The sequence below is a fragment of the Rhinopithecus bieti genome, unplaced genomic scaffold, assembly GCF_001698545.2.
Source record: "Rhinopithecus bieti isolate Rb0 unplaced genomic scaffold, ASM169854v2 scaffold_3040, whole genome shotgun sequence".
Classification (NCBI taxonomy): Eukaryota; Metazoa; Chordata; class Mammalia; order Primates; family Cercopithecidae; genus Rhinopithecus; species Rhinopithecus bieti.
Window position 1 is genome coordinate 4354024 of NW_016804657.1, and position 15288 is coordinate 4369311.

At 40.1% G+C, this 15288-nt stretch overlaps 1 protein-coding gene across 6 annotated transcripts in view; it reads left to right on the forward strand.

Annotated features, from left to right (window-relative positions):
- HIPK1 (homeodomain interacting protein kinase 1) overlaps positions 1 to 15288 on the forward strand; it is a 50142-nt gene that overhangs the window by 4829 nt on the left and 30025 nt on the right. For 5 of the 6 annotated variants that reach the window (XM_017869759.1, XM_017869760.1, XM_017869764.1 and 2 more), the window contains exon 2: positions 7139 to 8216. In XM_017869759.1, the coding sequence (XP_017725248.1) occupies positions 7139 to 8216 (1078 nt within the window). Of the gene's footprint in view, positions 1 to 5131; positions 5210 to 7138; positions 8217 to 15288 lie in introns of those variants that run through there. The other variant, XM_017869762.1, reaches the window with a different exon arrangement.

Genomic DNA, 15288 nt, shown 5'->3' on the forward strand with positions numbered 1-15288 from the left:
TTTTTTTTTTTTTTTTTTTTTTTTTTTTTTTTTTAGATGTGCGTTTTTAAAGCTTCACTTGAAAGGTGAATAATGAATTGGGAGAGGGGAGCTTAGAAAAGGGGCTTGAGGATAGCATCGTGGCTCACACCTGTAATCCCAGCACTTTTGGATGCTGGGGTAGGTGGACCACTTGAGCCTAGGAGTTTGAGACCAGCCTGAGCAACATGGTGAAACCCCATCTCTACAAAAAATACAAAAAAAATTAGCGGGACGTGGTGGCATGTGCTGGTAGTCCCAGTTACTCTGGAGGCTGAGGTAGGAGAGTGGATTGAGCCCTGGAGGTCAAGGCTGCAGTGAACGAACCATGATCATGTACTGCACTCCAGTCTGGGTGACAGAATCTCAAATAAAGGGGGGAAGTTGAAAGTACAGTTTGGAGGAAACCAGTTAAGCTGTTCAAGTATGGAATTGTGCAGTAGGGGTGGAGAAAACTTAGGAGAGTAGAGAGTGAGTTAGGTGTTTGTTGGAAAGAATTTTCTTCCCAAACTTGTCTCACTTTGGTTTTACAGAAGATGTACTCTTATCGTCTGTAAAAATATGTATCAGAGTATGTGATCGACAATATGTACCCCTGTGTTCATGTCATCTGAGGATAAGTGCTAGAACAAGAAATCAATATATAGTATAGTTTTTAGGTCATTTGGCTAACCAACTGTTAAATTGTATGAAGGAGGCAAAGATGACATTGAGCAAAAGCAACAGGAATTTATTACTGGTGTGTCAGGAAAAAAGTTACTGAGGGATAAGGACAAATCAATGGAAGATGATTACCTTGGTTGTCATATCCAACTGTTCCATTCAGGGTTATAATATTTGGATGCTTTTAATAAGATTATCTACCTATAGTGCTTATAGTGTGGAGCACCCAGCAAACGATGTTAAATGGATGTTAAAAGCATAGTGCCTGACAGGTATTTTTTCTGATCCTCTCCCTTCTCCCACCCTCCACCCTGAAGTAGGCCCCAGTGTCTGTGGTTGACCTCTTTGTGTCCATGTGTTCTTGTTCTTTAGCTCCCACTTATAAGTGAGAACAGGCAGTACTTGGTTTTCTGTTCCTGTGTTTGTTTAGGATAGTGGCCCTCCAGCTTCATCCAGGGAGTGGGAAAGTTGTTAATCTGTTTTTGAAAGCCTTGGATTCTAGCAATTATCTTTTAGCAATAAGTACAAGTACCAATGGCCTTTTGCCCGTCATTGCTAATTTGGTATTAATGTACTGGGCAAATTTTGTCATTATATTGAGATGACTAAGTCCTTGGAAAGTTAGGTTTGAAATGTAAAGACTTCATTCATTGCTGGAGTCAAGAGGTGCAGCATTTGCAGGAAGTCAAAATAGCTTTTATGCCAGGTACAGTGGCTCACGCCTGTAATCTCAGTATTGCGGGAGGCCAAGGCAGGAGGATTACTTTAGAGCAGGAGTTTGACACCAGCCTGGGTAACATAGTAAGACCTCATCTCTGGAAAAAAAAAAAAAAAAATTAGCCAAATGCGGCATGTGCCTGTAGAAATTAGCTAAGCGTCCTGGTTGTGTGCCTGTGGTCCTAGCTACTTGGATGGCTGAAGCAGAGGATTGCTTGAGCCCAGGAGTTCGAGGTTACAGTGAGCTGTGATCACACCACTGCATTTCAGCCTCAATGACAGTGGCGAGAACCTGTCTCAAAAAAAAAAAAACAAAAAACAAAAAACAAACAAACAATGAATAAATAGCTTTTTTTTAAAAAAAACAAAACTTTTAGGTTCAGGGGTACATGTGCATGTTTGTTACATAGGTAAACTATATGTCACAGGGGTTTGGTGTACAGATTATTTTGTCATTCAGGTAATAAGCATAGTGCCTGACAGGTATTTTTTCTGATCCTCTCCCTTCTCCCACCCTCCACCCTGAAGTAGGCCCCAGTGTCTGTGGTTGACCTCTTTGTGTCCATGTGTTCTTGTTCTTTAGCTCCCACTTATAAGTGAGAACAGGCAGTACTTGGTTTTCTGTTCCTGTGTTTGTTTAGGATAGTGGCCCTCCAGCTTCATCCATGTTGCCTGTTGCTGCAAAGGACATGATCTCGTTCTTTTTTGTGGTTGCATAGTATTCCATGGTGTATATGTACCACATTTTCTTTAGTCTACCATTGATGGGCATTTAGGTTGAATTTCATGTCTTTGCTATTGTGAATAGTGCTGCAGTGAACATGTGCTTGTGTCTTTATGGTAGAATGATTTATATTCCTTTGGGTATATACCCAGTGATGGGATTGCTGGATCTAATGGTAATTCTGTTTTAAAATATTTGAGGAATTGCCACACTGCTTTTCACAATGGGTGAACTAATTTATACTCCCACCAGCAGTACAATTGTTCCCTTTTCTTCACAATCTTGCCAGCATCTGTTATTTTTTGACTTCTTAGTAATATTCATTCTGACTGGTGTGAGATGGTATCTCATTTTAGTTTTGATTTGCATTTCTCTAATGATTAGTGATGTTGAACAATTTTTCATATGCTTGTGGACTGCAAATGTGTCAAAAATAGCGTTTTAATTTATTGGGTTGCTATTCACATTGAATTAAAAATATCTGTAATTTGCCTCATAAATTCTGATATACAGTAAGTTTTCCACAGGTGTTAATTCTGTTTTTGTTGTTGTTTGAAAGCTCTCCACCTAGGAAGAGACTTGCCCCCCCACTTGCAAAGGCAGGTTTAATGGAACATAGTATCTTTATCCTCTGTCTAGAAATTGCTATTTTAGCTGAATTTCAGAGTAGAATATAAATGAGTCTGTTGGTTTTTCTAGGCCAAGATTCTGTGATTCTGTATTTTCTTCTCACCTTGTGTTAGTTGAGGTCAGAATGAGTCTCAGCCACATTGTAAGAGCCCTGGTGGTCTGATACTGACTTTTTGTACGTCACACCCTTGCTGTGGGGAAGACCAGTAAAAGAATTCTGAGTTGTCCTTTCCCTTTGGGTGAACTAAATTTGTCCTTATGGATAAAGATTATAATCATTTAATATTAAAACATTCTGAAAAATGTCCTAGAACTTGTGCTTTTTTCAGTGTGCAGTGTGAAGATCTGAAATCATAAGTAATCTTTTATTATGTTTTTTGGGTAAAAAGTTGGCAATAATGTCAACTCTGCTAAATGCAAAATTTTATAGAGTATCTAGTTACGAATACTTGTTTTTTTTTTTTTTTTTTTTTTTTGTTTGAGACTGGTCTCGCTCTGTCACCCAGGCTGGAATGCAATGGCGTGATCTCGGCTCACTACAACCTCCGCCTCCCGGGTTCAAGTGATTCTCCTGCCTCAGCCTCCTGAGTAGCTGGGATTACAAGTGCACGCCACCATGCCCAGCTCATTTTTGTATTTTTAGTAGAGATGGCATTTCACCATGTTGGTCAGGTTGGTCTCAAACTCCTGACCTCATGATCTGCCTGCCTTAGCCTCCCAAAATGAATACCTTTTTAAAAATTTGGTATTTCATGAATTCTTTTCAGTATTATTACTTTTATGACCCCCCTATTCCTAGACAGTTGCTGCAAACTGCAAATTTTCTATTTAGATTCTTTCACTACTTTCAGTTACATAGAAGTCATGTTTATGTTTTTTGATAGATTGTTAAAATTAGCAGGTGAACAATATTAACATTGTTAATGGAAAACAAATTTAGAAAATTTGCTTTCTTTTGTTGTTCAACAGGTTGGCTTAATTTTATGATAAGAAATACTTATATTTTAATAGGTGCATTTTGTAAAGGAGCTACTTGGTTTCAGATTTTTCTTTTATTATGTTTGGTATTTCAGTGAAGTAGATAGAACAAGATGATTTGTAAATTCAGTCTCACAGTTAAATTGTACTGACTTTAGCTTTTAATTTGTACTTTTTTTCCTCTTCAAAGTTTATATAAATTATGGAAACTCTTAAAGTAAATCTCAACTGGGTTTTAGAAATTGAAGGCAGAGGATTTGTTCTTTCCAGCTGACTAGTCCAGTGCAGGTAGTTTCTAGTTGTATTCAGGCACAAAGAAATGCACATACTGCCTTTTGATTTCTGTAACATCCTTTGTCATGTTTCCTTCCTTTCTTGTTGTTTGTGTTTATTCTCTTGTGATTAGTAACGTTATACTATATGGATTGGAGTAGAGACTTCCCCCATGACTCAAGGACCACACAGATAAAAGGGAGGGAAGACATTAAAAAAAAAAAAAAAAAAAGCAAGGACTGAGCATTTGAAAATACTGCATTTGAATATGAGTGGTAGGGAGTTGTATTTAATAGATAGGAGATTGGTAGGCAGGGGTCAAGTAATTCATCCAACAGATATTGAGTATGTATATATTGTCAGTCTGTAGTAGGCTTTGGTGGTATAAGAGAAGAGCAAGACAGAGATTGTAGATGTCCTAGAGCTTATACTGTAGTTAGGAATGTAGCATTAAAGAAATGCTTTCAAGTTAACAGGGTGCTGTGGGAATGCATGGTAGGGGCAGGGGATGATTGTAGGGAGCATTTCTATATGTGGCAGAGGTGACAGAGGGCAGTTTTCGCAGCAGAAAGTCTTAAACATATTTAGAGGGCCTGGAGGTGAGTGGCCTTCCAAGAACTAAAGAAAGAAGGGCAGTGTGGCTAGAATGAGGGTTGAGGGGAGGGAATCAAAGTGGGGAGATGTTGGAAGGCAGCAAGCAGATTTTGGAGTGCATTTTAAGGCAGGTTGAGACAGTTTTTTTTTTTTTTTTTTTTTTTTTTGAGACAGAATCTAGCTCTGTTGCCCAGGCTAGAGTGCAATGGAGTGATCACAACTCACTGTAGCCTCAATGTCCCAGACTCAGAAGATTTTCCTGCTTCAGCCTCCTGAGTAGCTGGGACCACAGGCATGTGCCACTTATACTTGGCTTTTTTTTTTTTTTTTTTTTTTCCGGTAGAGATGGAGTTTCCCCATGCTGCCCTGGCTGGTCTTGAATTCCTGGGGCTCAAGTGATCCTTCCACCTTGGGCTTCTAAAGTGCCAGGATTACACGCATGAGCCACTGCGCCTGGCCTAATTTTTCTTTTCTTTTCTTTCTTTCTTTCTTTTTTTTTTTTTATGCTAATGCTTCCCAGGCTGATCTTGAACTTATGAGCTCGAGTGATCCTCCTGCTTGGGCCTTCCAAAGTGCGGGAATTACAGGCACGAGCGACTATGGCCAGCCAAGTTGAGTATCTTGGACTTTATCTCCAAAGCAATGAGAAACCATGGGAGAAGGGGATGCAAGGTGGTTAAAAAGAGAGAGCAGTTATCCGATTTGCATTGTTTAAAAGCAAAGATCTATTAAGTGGATTAAAGGAGATTAGTTTGGAAGCTACCGGCAGTTTGAACTAGAATGGTGCCAATAAGGTTAGGGGAAAAGGGCTGATTTGAAATAGGAGGTGGGGGGCAGTGGCTCATGCCTGTAATCCCAGCACTTTGGGAGGCTGAGTGGGGTGGATCACCTGAGCTCAGGAGTTTGAGACCACCCAGGCAACATGGTGAAAACCCATCTCTACTAAAAATACAAAAAAATTAACCGGGTATGGTGGCGCACGCCTCTAGTCCCAGCTACTTGGGAGGCTGAGGCAGGAGAATCGCTTGAGCTCCAGAGGCGAAGGTTACAGCGAGCCGAGATTGTGCCACTGCACTCCAGCCTGGGCTACAGAGTGAGACTCTGTCTCAAAAAAAATAAAAATAAAAAAAAGAAATAAAAGAAATGTACTTGGGAGATGGAATGGATAAGATAGAGATTAGATATGGAGGAATAAGGGAGAAGAATGAGTCGGAATAATAGTATTAAATATGTGTCAGACACTATCACTTTACAGGTATTAAATCATTTAATTCTCAGAACAACCCCATGAGGTAGGTATTGCTATCACCATTGTGTAGCTGAGGAAACAGACATCCCTGATTTTTTTCTTTTTTTTTTGAGAAAGAGTGTCACTCTTTCACCCTGGCTGGAGTGCAGTGGCACGATCACAGCTCACTGCAGCCTCTACCTCTGGGCTCAGGTGATCCTCTCACTTCTGCCTTCTGAGTAGCTAGGACTACAGGCGTGTGCCACCATGCCTGGCTAATTTTTTTTGTTTGTTTTTTGTTGTTGTTGTGTGTGTGTTTGTTTTAGAGACGGTTTCACCATGCTGCCCAGGCTGGAGCTCCCTCATTTCTGGCTTGAGGCACTGGATGTGTGATGGCATCTCATAATTAAGATAGAAAACTGAAGGTGGAGTGGAGGCTCATAAGTTTAATTCTGAATGTATTGAATATGAGGTGTTTATAAAATATCCAAGTTGCAGTGTTAAGTAGTCATTTGGATATCGGGTTTGGAGTTCAAAGCGAGAGAATTCTGGGTTAGAGATAGAGATTTTAGTCTTTTGCAGATGACTAATTTTGAGGCGTAATTATTAAAAAGGGGGAAAGTGTAGAGCAAGGAAAGAGGGATTACTATAGAGCCCCAAGGCATATGAGATTGGATGGTTGAAAATGGAGAAGATAAATATGAAATGGCTTGTATGCTATGTCAGGTGTTTGGACTTTATTCTGAAAAGATAACTTTCAGTTTAATCTTTGGGCTTATTGAGCTGGAAGTGTCTGTGGGATATTCAGGGACAGAAAGCTGGACTGTTCTTTATCCTTTCCTCATATTTTTCTGCCAACTTTCCTTGGTTCTTCAGAATATACTCCCTAGCTTTCTCATCATCTTGGTTACTTTTTTTTTTCTTTTCATTTTAGTATTTTTATACTAGAGACAGGGTCTCACTATGTTGCCTAGGCTGGTCTTGAACTCCTCAGCTCAGGAGATCCTCCTGCCTTGGCCTCCCAAAGTGCTGGAATTAAAGGCTTGAGCCACTGTGCCTGGCCCATACTGGTTACTTTTTTCTCTTAAAATGTGGTAGACAGTTGAATGCATTTTATGTATGACTTGAGCGGAGTGGATAATCTTCACTTTGTCCAGCAGGTTGTGTATACTGTTTCTATGAATATAGGTCAAGATGAGAACATTATTACATCATGTTTCTTTTATCAAGTAAAAGTGTGTGTGTATATGTTCTAAACCTAAGCCTTGTATCTCTTATCCTTGTGGTCTTATTCCTCCTTTCTCTCAATGTAGGTATGGCATCACAGCTGCAAGTGTTTTCGCCCCCATCAGTGTCGTCGAGTGCCTTCTGCAGTGCGAAGAAACTGAAAATAGAGCCCTCTGGCTGGGATGTTTCAGGACAGAGTAGCAACGACAAATATTATACCCACAGCAAAACCCTCCCAGCCACACAAGGGCAAGCCAACTCCTCTCACCAGGTAGCCAATTTCAGCATCCCTGCTTACGACCAGGGCCTCCTCCTCCCAGCTCCTGCAGTGGAGCATATTGTTGTAACAGCCGCTGATAGCTCGGGCAGTGCTGCTACATCAACCTTCCAAAGCAGCCAGTCCCTGACTCACAGAAGCAACGTTTCTTTGCTTGAGCCCTATCAAAAATGTGGATTGAAACGAAAAAGTGAGGAAGTTGACAGCAACGGTAGTGTGCAGATCATAGAAGAACATCCCCCTCTCATGCTGCAAAACAGGACTGTGGTGGGTGCTGCTGCCACAACCACCACTGTGACCACAAAGAGTAGCAGTTCCAGTGGAGAAGGGGATTACCAGCTGGTCCAGCATGAGATCCTTTGCTCTATGACCAATAGCTATGAAGTCTTGGAGTTCCTAGGCCGGGGGACATTTGGACAGGTGGCTAAGTGCTGGAAGAGGAGCACCAAGGAAATTGTGGCTATTAAAATCTTGAAGAACCACCCCTCCTATGCCAGACAGGGGCAGATTGAAGTGAGCATCCTTTCCCGCCTAAGCAGTGAAAATGCTGATGAATATAATTTTGTCCGTTCATATGAGTGCTTTCAGCATAAGAATCACACCTGCCTTGTTTTTGAGATGTTGGAGCAGAACTTATATGATTTTCTAAAGCAAAACAAATTTAGCCCACTGCCACTCAAGTACATCAGACCAATCTTGCAACAGGTGGCCACAGCCTTGATGAAGCTCAAGAGTCTTGGTCTGATCCACGCCGACCTTAAGCCTGAAAACATCATGCTGGTTGATCCAGTTCGCCAGCCCTACCGAGTGAAGGTCATTGACTTTGGTTCTGCTAGTCATGTTTCCAAAGCTGTGTGCTCAACCTACTTACAGTCACGTTACTACAGGCAAGTGGCAAATGCTGAAAGAGTTCTGTCCTTATATTTAGCATATACCCCATAGGCTACATATAGCAGTGAATTGGTTTATAGATTCTGAGATAGAAATAGGATATGTTTTAGCTCATTCTATGTGTGTGACATTCCTATATATGACATTTTCTTATTTCTGAAATTTTATCTAGCACTGGAAAAATTAACTCAGTCTGATTCTGAAAGTTGTTACTAGTTGAATTATACTAGCACCTGGTTCTTTTCTTTAGTATCATTATACCTCATTTTCCCATTTTATTTATTTAATTAATTTATTTTGAGACGGAGTCGCGCTCTGTTGCCCAGGCTGGAGTGCAGTGGCACGAGCTCAGCTCACTGCAAGCTCCGCCTCCCGGGTTCACGCCATTCTCCTGCCTCAGCCTCCTTGAGTAGCTGGGACCACAGGCACCCACCACCATGCCCGGCTAATTTTTTTGTATTTTTAGTAGAGACGGGGTTTCACCATGTTAGCCAGGATGGTCTCTATCTCCTGACCTTGTGATCTACCTCCTTCCGCCTCCCAAAGATCTGGGATTACAGGCGTGAACCACTGCACCCGGCCTATTTATTTATTTTTTTGAGATGGAGTTTTACTCGCCACCCAGGCTGGAGTGCAGTGGTGTGATAACGGCTCACTCAGCCTCTGCCTCCTGGGTTCAAGTGATTTCTCCTGCTACTCCTGTCCCGAGTAGCTGGGACTACAGGTGCCTGCTACCACGCCTGGCTAATTTTTTTGTTTTTAATAGAGATGGGGTTTCACCATGTTGACCAGGCTGGTTTCGAACTCCTGACCTCGGGTGATCTGCCTGCCTTGGCCTCCCAGTGATTACAGGCGTGAGCTACCATGCCCAGCCATTTTCCCATTTTAAAGAGTCTTGAAATATACAAAGATATTTATTTATTTGTAATGAATCTGAGCATATGCTGCTGTTTTTTCGAAGCTCTTCTCTTGGCAGGTAAAATAACTTGGGACTAACTCCAGGTTTAACTCTAGTAACATTTTATTCTTTTACATTTTCTTCTGTAGTAGCATGAATTGGATCAGATGATTGCTACAGTCTCTTCCTGTCTTAACGTTCTCTAAATACTTTGAACTTATTGGGTTATCCTAGAATGGCCTTGACCCAAGTACCTTATACTTTAATGATATATATTTCTAGATTGATACTTTTAATGTAGTTACCATTTTAACATATAATAATTATTGGGGCAGTATGTAAATGCTGATATATATGCTTTTGTCTATATCATAACCAAGGCTTTTAAAATGTGCTTTTTGTCAGCGCCCATTTACTTACTTGCCTAGTTATTAATTTTAAGGAATCTAATATTTAGTTTTAATGGCCATACATTAAATACAAATCATGTAAGCATCCAATCAAGAAGTGAAATAATAAACAAAAACATAGATAACCTATAAAATATGTTTATAAGGAGCTATGCATGCCAGATACCTGTAATAAAATTTGAGGAAATAGAAATTCTGAATTAATAATTTTATATTATGTGTGAAAATAATGTGAAGATATTTTAACCCATGCAAGGACTCAGAAAAAATGTCATCTGCATGTTTACTTTTTTAAAAACGTTGTGCTAAGATCTTTGTAATAGGAAGTTTACAGTTTTGACCATTTGGTACCACTCAGTGTGCTAAGGATATTCACAGTGTTGTGTAACCATCACCGCTGTCTGTTCAGTATATTCACAGTGTTGTGTAACCATCACCACTATTTCCAAATGTTTTTACCACCCAAAACAGAAATTGTAACCATTAAGCAATAACTCCCTATTCTCCCTTCTTCCTACCATGGTAATCTTGATTTGACTTTCTGTCTCTATGAATTTGCATATTCTAGATACTCCTTGTAAGTGGAATCATACAATATATGTCTTTTTGTGTCTAGTTTATTTCACTTAGCATAATGTTTTTGAGGCTGATCCATGCTGTAACATGTTTCAGAACTTCATTCCTTTTATGGCTGTATAATATTCCATTGTTTGTATATACCACGTTTTGTTTATCCATTCATCTGTTGGTAGATATTTGGGTTGTTGCTACCTTTAGGCTGTTGTGAATAATGCCACTATGGACATTGGTGTACAAGTATCCTAGTCCCCATTTTCAGTTCTTTTGGGTATATAACTAGGAGTGGAATTGCTAGGTCACATGATAATTCTATGTTTAACTTTTTGCAGAATTACCAAACTATTTTCCACAGAGGCTGCATCGTTTTACATTCCCACCAGCAGTGGATGAACATTCCAGATTTCTCCACATTTTCTCTAACATTTGTTATTTTTTTTTATTTAAAAAAAATTGTTTGTTTATTTTTACAGAGACAGGGGCTCCCTCTATTGCTCATGCTGGAGTGCAGTGGCGCGATCATAGTTCATTGTAGCCTCCAACTCTTGGGCTTGAGCAATCCTCCCCCCTCAGCCTCCCAAGTAGGTAGGACTACAGTCACACTCCACCATACCTGGCTAATTACTATTATTTTACTTTTTGTGGAGATGGGGTTTTGAGGGTCTCATTTTGTTGCCCAACCTAGTCTCAAACTACTGGCCTCAAGCCATCCTCCTGCCTCAGTCTCCCAAAGTTCTGGGATTACAGGCATGAACTACCACTCCTGGCCTTGTTTTGGTTTTTAAATAATAGCCATGCTTTTTTTTTTTTTTTTTTTTTGAGATAGAGTTTCACTCTTGTTACCTAGGCTGGAATGCAGTAGTGTGATCGCGGCTCACTGCAGCCTCTGCCTCCCGAGATTCTCCTGCCTTAGCCTTCCGAGTAGCTGGGACCACGCGGGCACCTGCCACCACACCCAGCTAATTTTTGTATTTTTAGTAGAGACGGGGTTTTACCATGTTGGCCAGGCTGGTCTTGAACTCCTGACCTCAGGTGATCTGCCCTTGGCCTCCCAAAGTGCTGGGATTATAGGCGTGAGCCACTGTGCCTGGCCAATAATAGCCTTTTTTTTTTTTTTTTTTTTGAGACGGAGTCTTGCTCTGTTGCCAGGCTGGAGTGCAATGGCACAATCTGGGCTCACTGCAGCCTCCACCTCCCAGGTTCAAGCAGTCCTGCCTCGGCCTCCCGAGTAGCTGGGACTACAGGTGCCACCATGCCCAGCTAATTTTTGTATTTTTAGTAGAGACAGGATTTCACCATGTTGGCCAGGATGGTCTTGATCTCTTGCCCTTGTGATGCACTGGCCTCAGCCTCCGGAAGTGCTGGGATTACAGGCATGAGCCACTGGGCCCAACCAATAATAGCCATCCTTATGGGTGTGAAGTGGTATCTCATTGTGGTTTCGATTTGTATTTCCCTAATGATTAATGATGTTGAGCATTTGTTTTATTTTGTTTTGTTTTGAGACAGAGTCCCACTTTGTCATCCAGGCTGGGGTGCAGTGGTATGATCACGGCTTACTGCAGCCTTGACCTCTCAGGCTCAAGCAGTCTTCCCACCTTAGCCTTTCCGTAGCTGGGACTATGGGCATGCACCCCCACACCTGACTAGTTTTTTGTAGTTTTAGTAGAGACGAGGTTTCACCGTGTTGCCCAGGCTGGTCTCAAACTCATAGGCTCAAGTGATATGCCCACCTCAGCAACCCAAAGTGCTGGGATTACAGACATGAGCCACCATGCCCAGCCCGGCATTTTTTTATGTGCCCGACATTTGTATATCTTCTTTGGAGAAATGTCTGTTTAAGTCCTTTCCTCGTTTATTGAATTGGGCTTTTTGTTGTTGAGTTGTATAGTCTATATACTAAATTTTCATCTATTCCTTGGGTTACCTTTTTACCTGTTGATAGTGTTTGACATGGAAAAGTTTTTAACTTTGGTGAAGTGTAGTTTGTCTACTTTTTCTTTTGTTGCTTGTGCTTTTGGTGACTTACCTAGGAAGTGATTGTTAAATCAAAGTCATACAGATTTTCCACTGTTTTCTGTTAAGAGTTTTATAGTTTTAGCTCTTATATTTCAGTTTTTGATTCTTTGTTGATTTTTGTCTATGGTCCAAGTTACAAATCCAGTGTAATTCTTTGGCATGTGACTATTCAGTTCTTCAAACACCATTTGCTGAAAAGACTATCCTTTCTGCATTGGGTGGTTTTGGCACACTTGTTGGAATCATTTGAACATATATACAAATAATTCTTATCTTCTATTGCTTTCCCATTTTCAGTTTTGGGCTGTCTGTTCCATTAATCTATGTATGTCTTTATGCCAGTACCACACTGTTTTGATTATTGTAGCTTAGTAGTAAGTTTGAAATCAGGAAGTGTGAGACCTCCAACTTTGTTCTTTTTCAAGATTGTTTTGGCTATTTGGGGTCTTTGAGAGTCCATATAAATTTTAGGATGGGTTTTCTGTTTTATACAAAATCATAATTGCTTTTATTAAGGATAGCATTGAATCTATAGATCGCTTTGGGTAGTGTTGACAGCTTAATATTAAGTCAGTCCATCCTTACTTCTTTATATCTTTTTATAGTTTTATAAAACTGGTAATTTTTACTTGAGGTGAGGTAAAGAAACTCTTAGAGCCTTCATTTTCTGGTTTTATGCTGCCCTAGGCAACCTTGGCTAACTTTAAGAATCTCATCTCTATTTATTTATGCCTTGGGAGATTTAAGTTCCAACTACATTTGCTTTTTAATACTCTCCTTTGAGCAGTCTCACCACCAGCCACACCCACATACATATATATAGCATACTCTACTGGTGAACTGAAGAGTTCAGCACAGCATCCCATTTTGAGTCCTCAGGAGGGACTAGGCAGACCACAGCTGAAGGAGGAAGGCTGATCAGCTTTTCCTTTCTGTCTTGACTGTGCGTACAGGTGTTCTTTAAGTATTTGCCCTGTCAAAGACAAAGTGCATTCTCTTGTGATAACAGAGTAGTTTTAAATTGAAAAGAGAGAGCAATAGGAGATAAAATTTTTTGACTTTGTTATAATTGGGGCATGTTAATACAAAATAAAATGAATTATTTGACTGCTTAGCTTTCTGTAATATGTAATTCTTTTGAATAATTTTCAATGTTAGGTTGCTGATCTTTGTATTTTTTTATCCTTTTAATTTAAGCTGTCAATTGATTCATTTTGGTTTTTCTTTTTTATAGAAACTACGATTTTCAAATCTTCAAAGTTACCTTCGACAGAGCTTTCTTTAAATTCACTGCATTATAGTTGTTGACTGTAATTTTAAGTGGAGCTAAGTTTGCCTCTTAAAAACAGGAGTTCATTCTGTGTGTTACTGAGTAATTACCCTGTATACTGAAGTTCAGTACCCAGGGCTTGACTATGTTTAGGATTTAACATGAGTGTTCTGTTGTGTCACAGTAATACTTGATAATGAGCCTAAGGCAGATGGAATAGCAGCTCAGGCATTCCTTCTTTATCACAGTTTTATCCGCAGTGGTCCTCTTAAGCTTCTTTCATGTTGCTTTGTTGCTGTATTAGAGACCATTAAGTCCTCACCCTTCTGTCTTTCAAAAAACCTCTGTGAAATCCATTTGGCTGGTGAAGCATTCTGACTCCAAAGCTAGTCCTCCTCTTACCCTGTTTTTTAGTTTACATTGCTTTGTCTTTCTGATAACTTGCCAAAGTATTATCAGCTCACATAAATTTGCCACCTCGCTGTGTCCATTGGTCCTGGGCATGGCTAAATGATTCAGGCAGTGGAAATAATATACTTTATTCTCTGGCTCACTGTAAATGTGCAGACTCCAAGCAAAGCTCCTGTCTTTGGGGCTTGAGTTTAAGAGACAAAGGTTTGCCATGCTTACAAGCTGAACGTTTTTCCATACTGAACTAGCCAGCCTTTATTTCAAGCTGAATCACTTTGTTACTTATGGAAGGAAAAGGTCTAGAGAAGGAAAATGTATCTTCCATTTATCCTAGACAAACAAATAATCTAATTTCCTCTGACAGTCAAACTATAGTTTCACCTAAGCCACTGATGCAGGAAGTTAGGTTTTAAGTAACCTCTCTAATCTGGTAAGTAAGTAGGTTTGATGTATCTGAGATAGGAAGAAAGAAACGAGAATGTTCATGGAAATAATCAGTGATTTGTGTTAAGTGATTCTAACCTTAGCTTGCTCTGGGTGCCAGTGAAATTAACCTCAACAATGTTGGTTGGAAGAATTTTTCAACTTAAAGAAGTTTGAAGCTGGGGAACCAAAAGGCAGGGATTGTTGTTTCTATCACTTAACTGTAATAACCAAAGCCTGTTTAGTATTTGTTTTTTAAGGATGGGATGTGTCTTCAGAGAGGAGACTTGCCGTCTTCAAAGCACAATCAATGCCATTTTCCTACTGAAGTGAACACGGCCAGTTTTAAACAGTTTCTTTCACTTTCCTGTGCTTCTGTAGTTAACCTTTTTTACTGCCCAGTTAGAATGTTAAAGCTGGAAAGGGACCTGGAAGAGTAATTATCTAACTCCGCTTCCTTATTATACAAATGAGGTAGAACCAGAGTTTTACTTGTCTATAGAGTTTATATTGAGGGATTAAGAAATAATGAGGCCAACAGGAAAGATGTAATGAAAATAATTCTAATAATTATAATCTGGATTCACAGTTTAAAGTATTCAGTCCTTAGAGATGAACCTGCTCGAGTGATGCCTTACTGTTCAGTAAAGTAGAAAATAACTTGTCTTTTTGCTTCGTAGAGTTTGGGTAAGTCTAACATTTATAGGCCCAAATAATACAAAGCCCTCAATGAACTAAGCAGCCTTACTGGTTTTTTGTTTATTTTTGAGACAGGGTCTCAGGCTGTAGTGCAGTGGTGCAATCATGACTCACGGCAGCTGTGACCTCCTGGGCTCAAGTGATCTTCCCACCTCAGCTTCCTGAGTAGCTAGAACTATAGGCATGCACCGCCATACCTGGCTAATTAAAAAAAAAATTTTGGTAGAGATTGGGTCTTGCTGTGTTGCCCAGGCTGGTCTCAAACTCCTGCTCAAGCGTTCCTCCTGCCTTGGCTTCCCAAAGTGCTGGAATTATAGGTGTGAACCGCTGTTTCTGGCTATATATATATATATATATATATA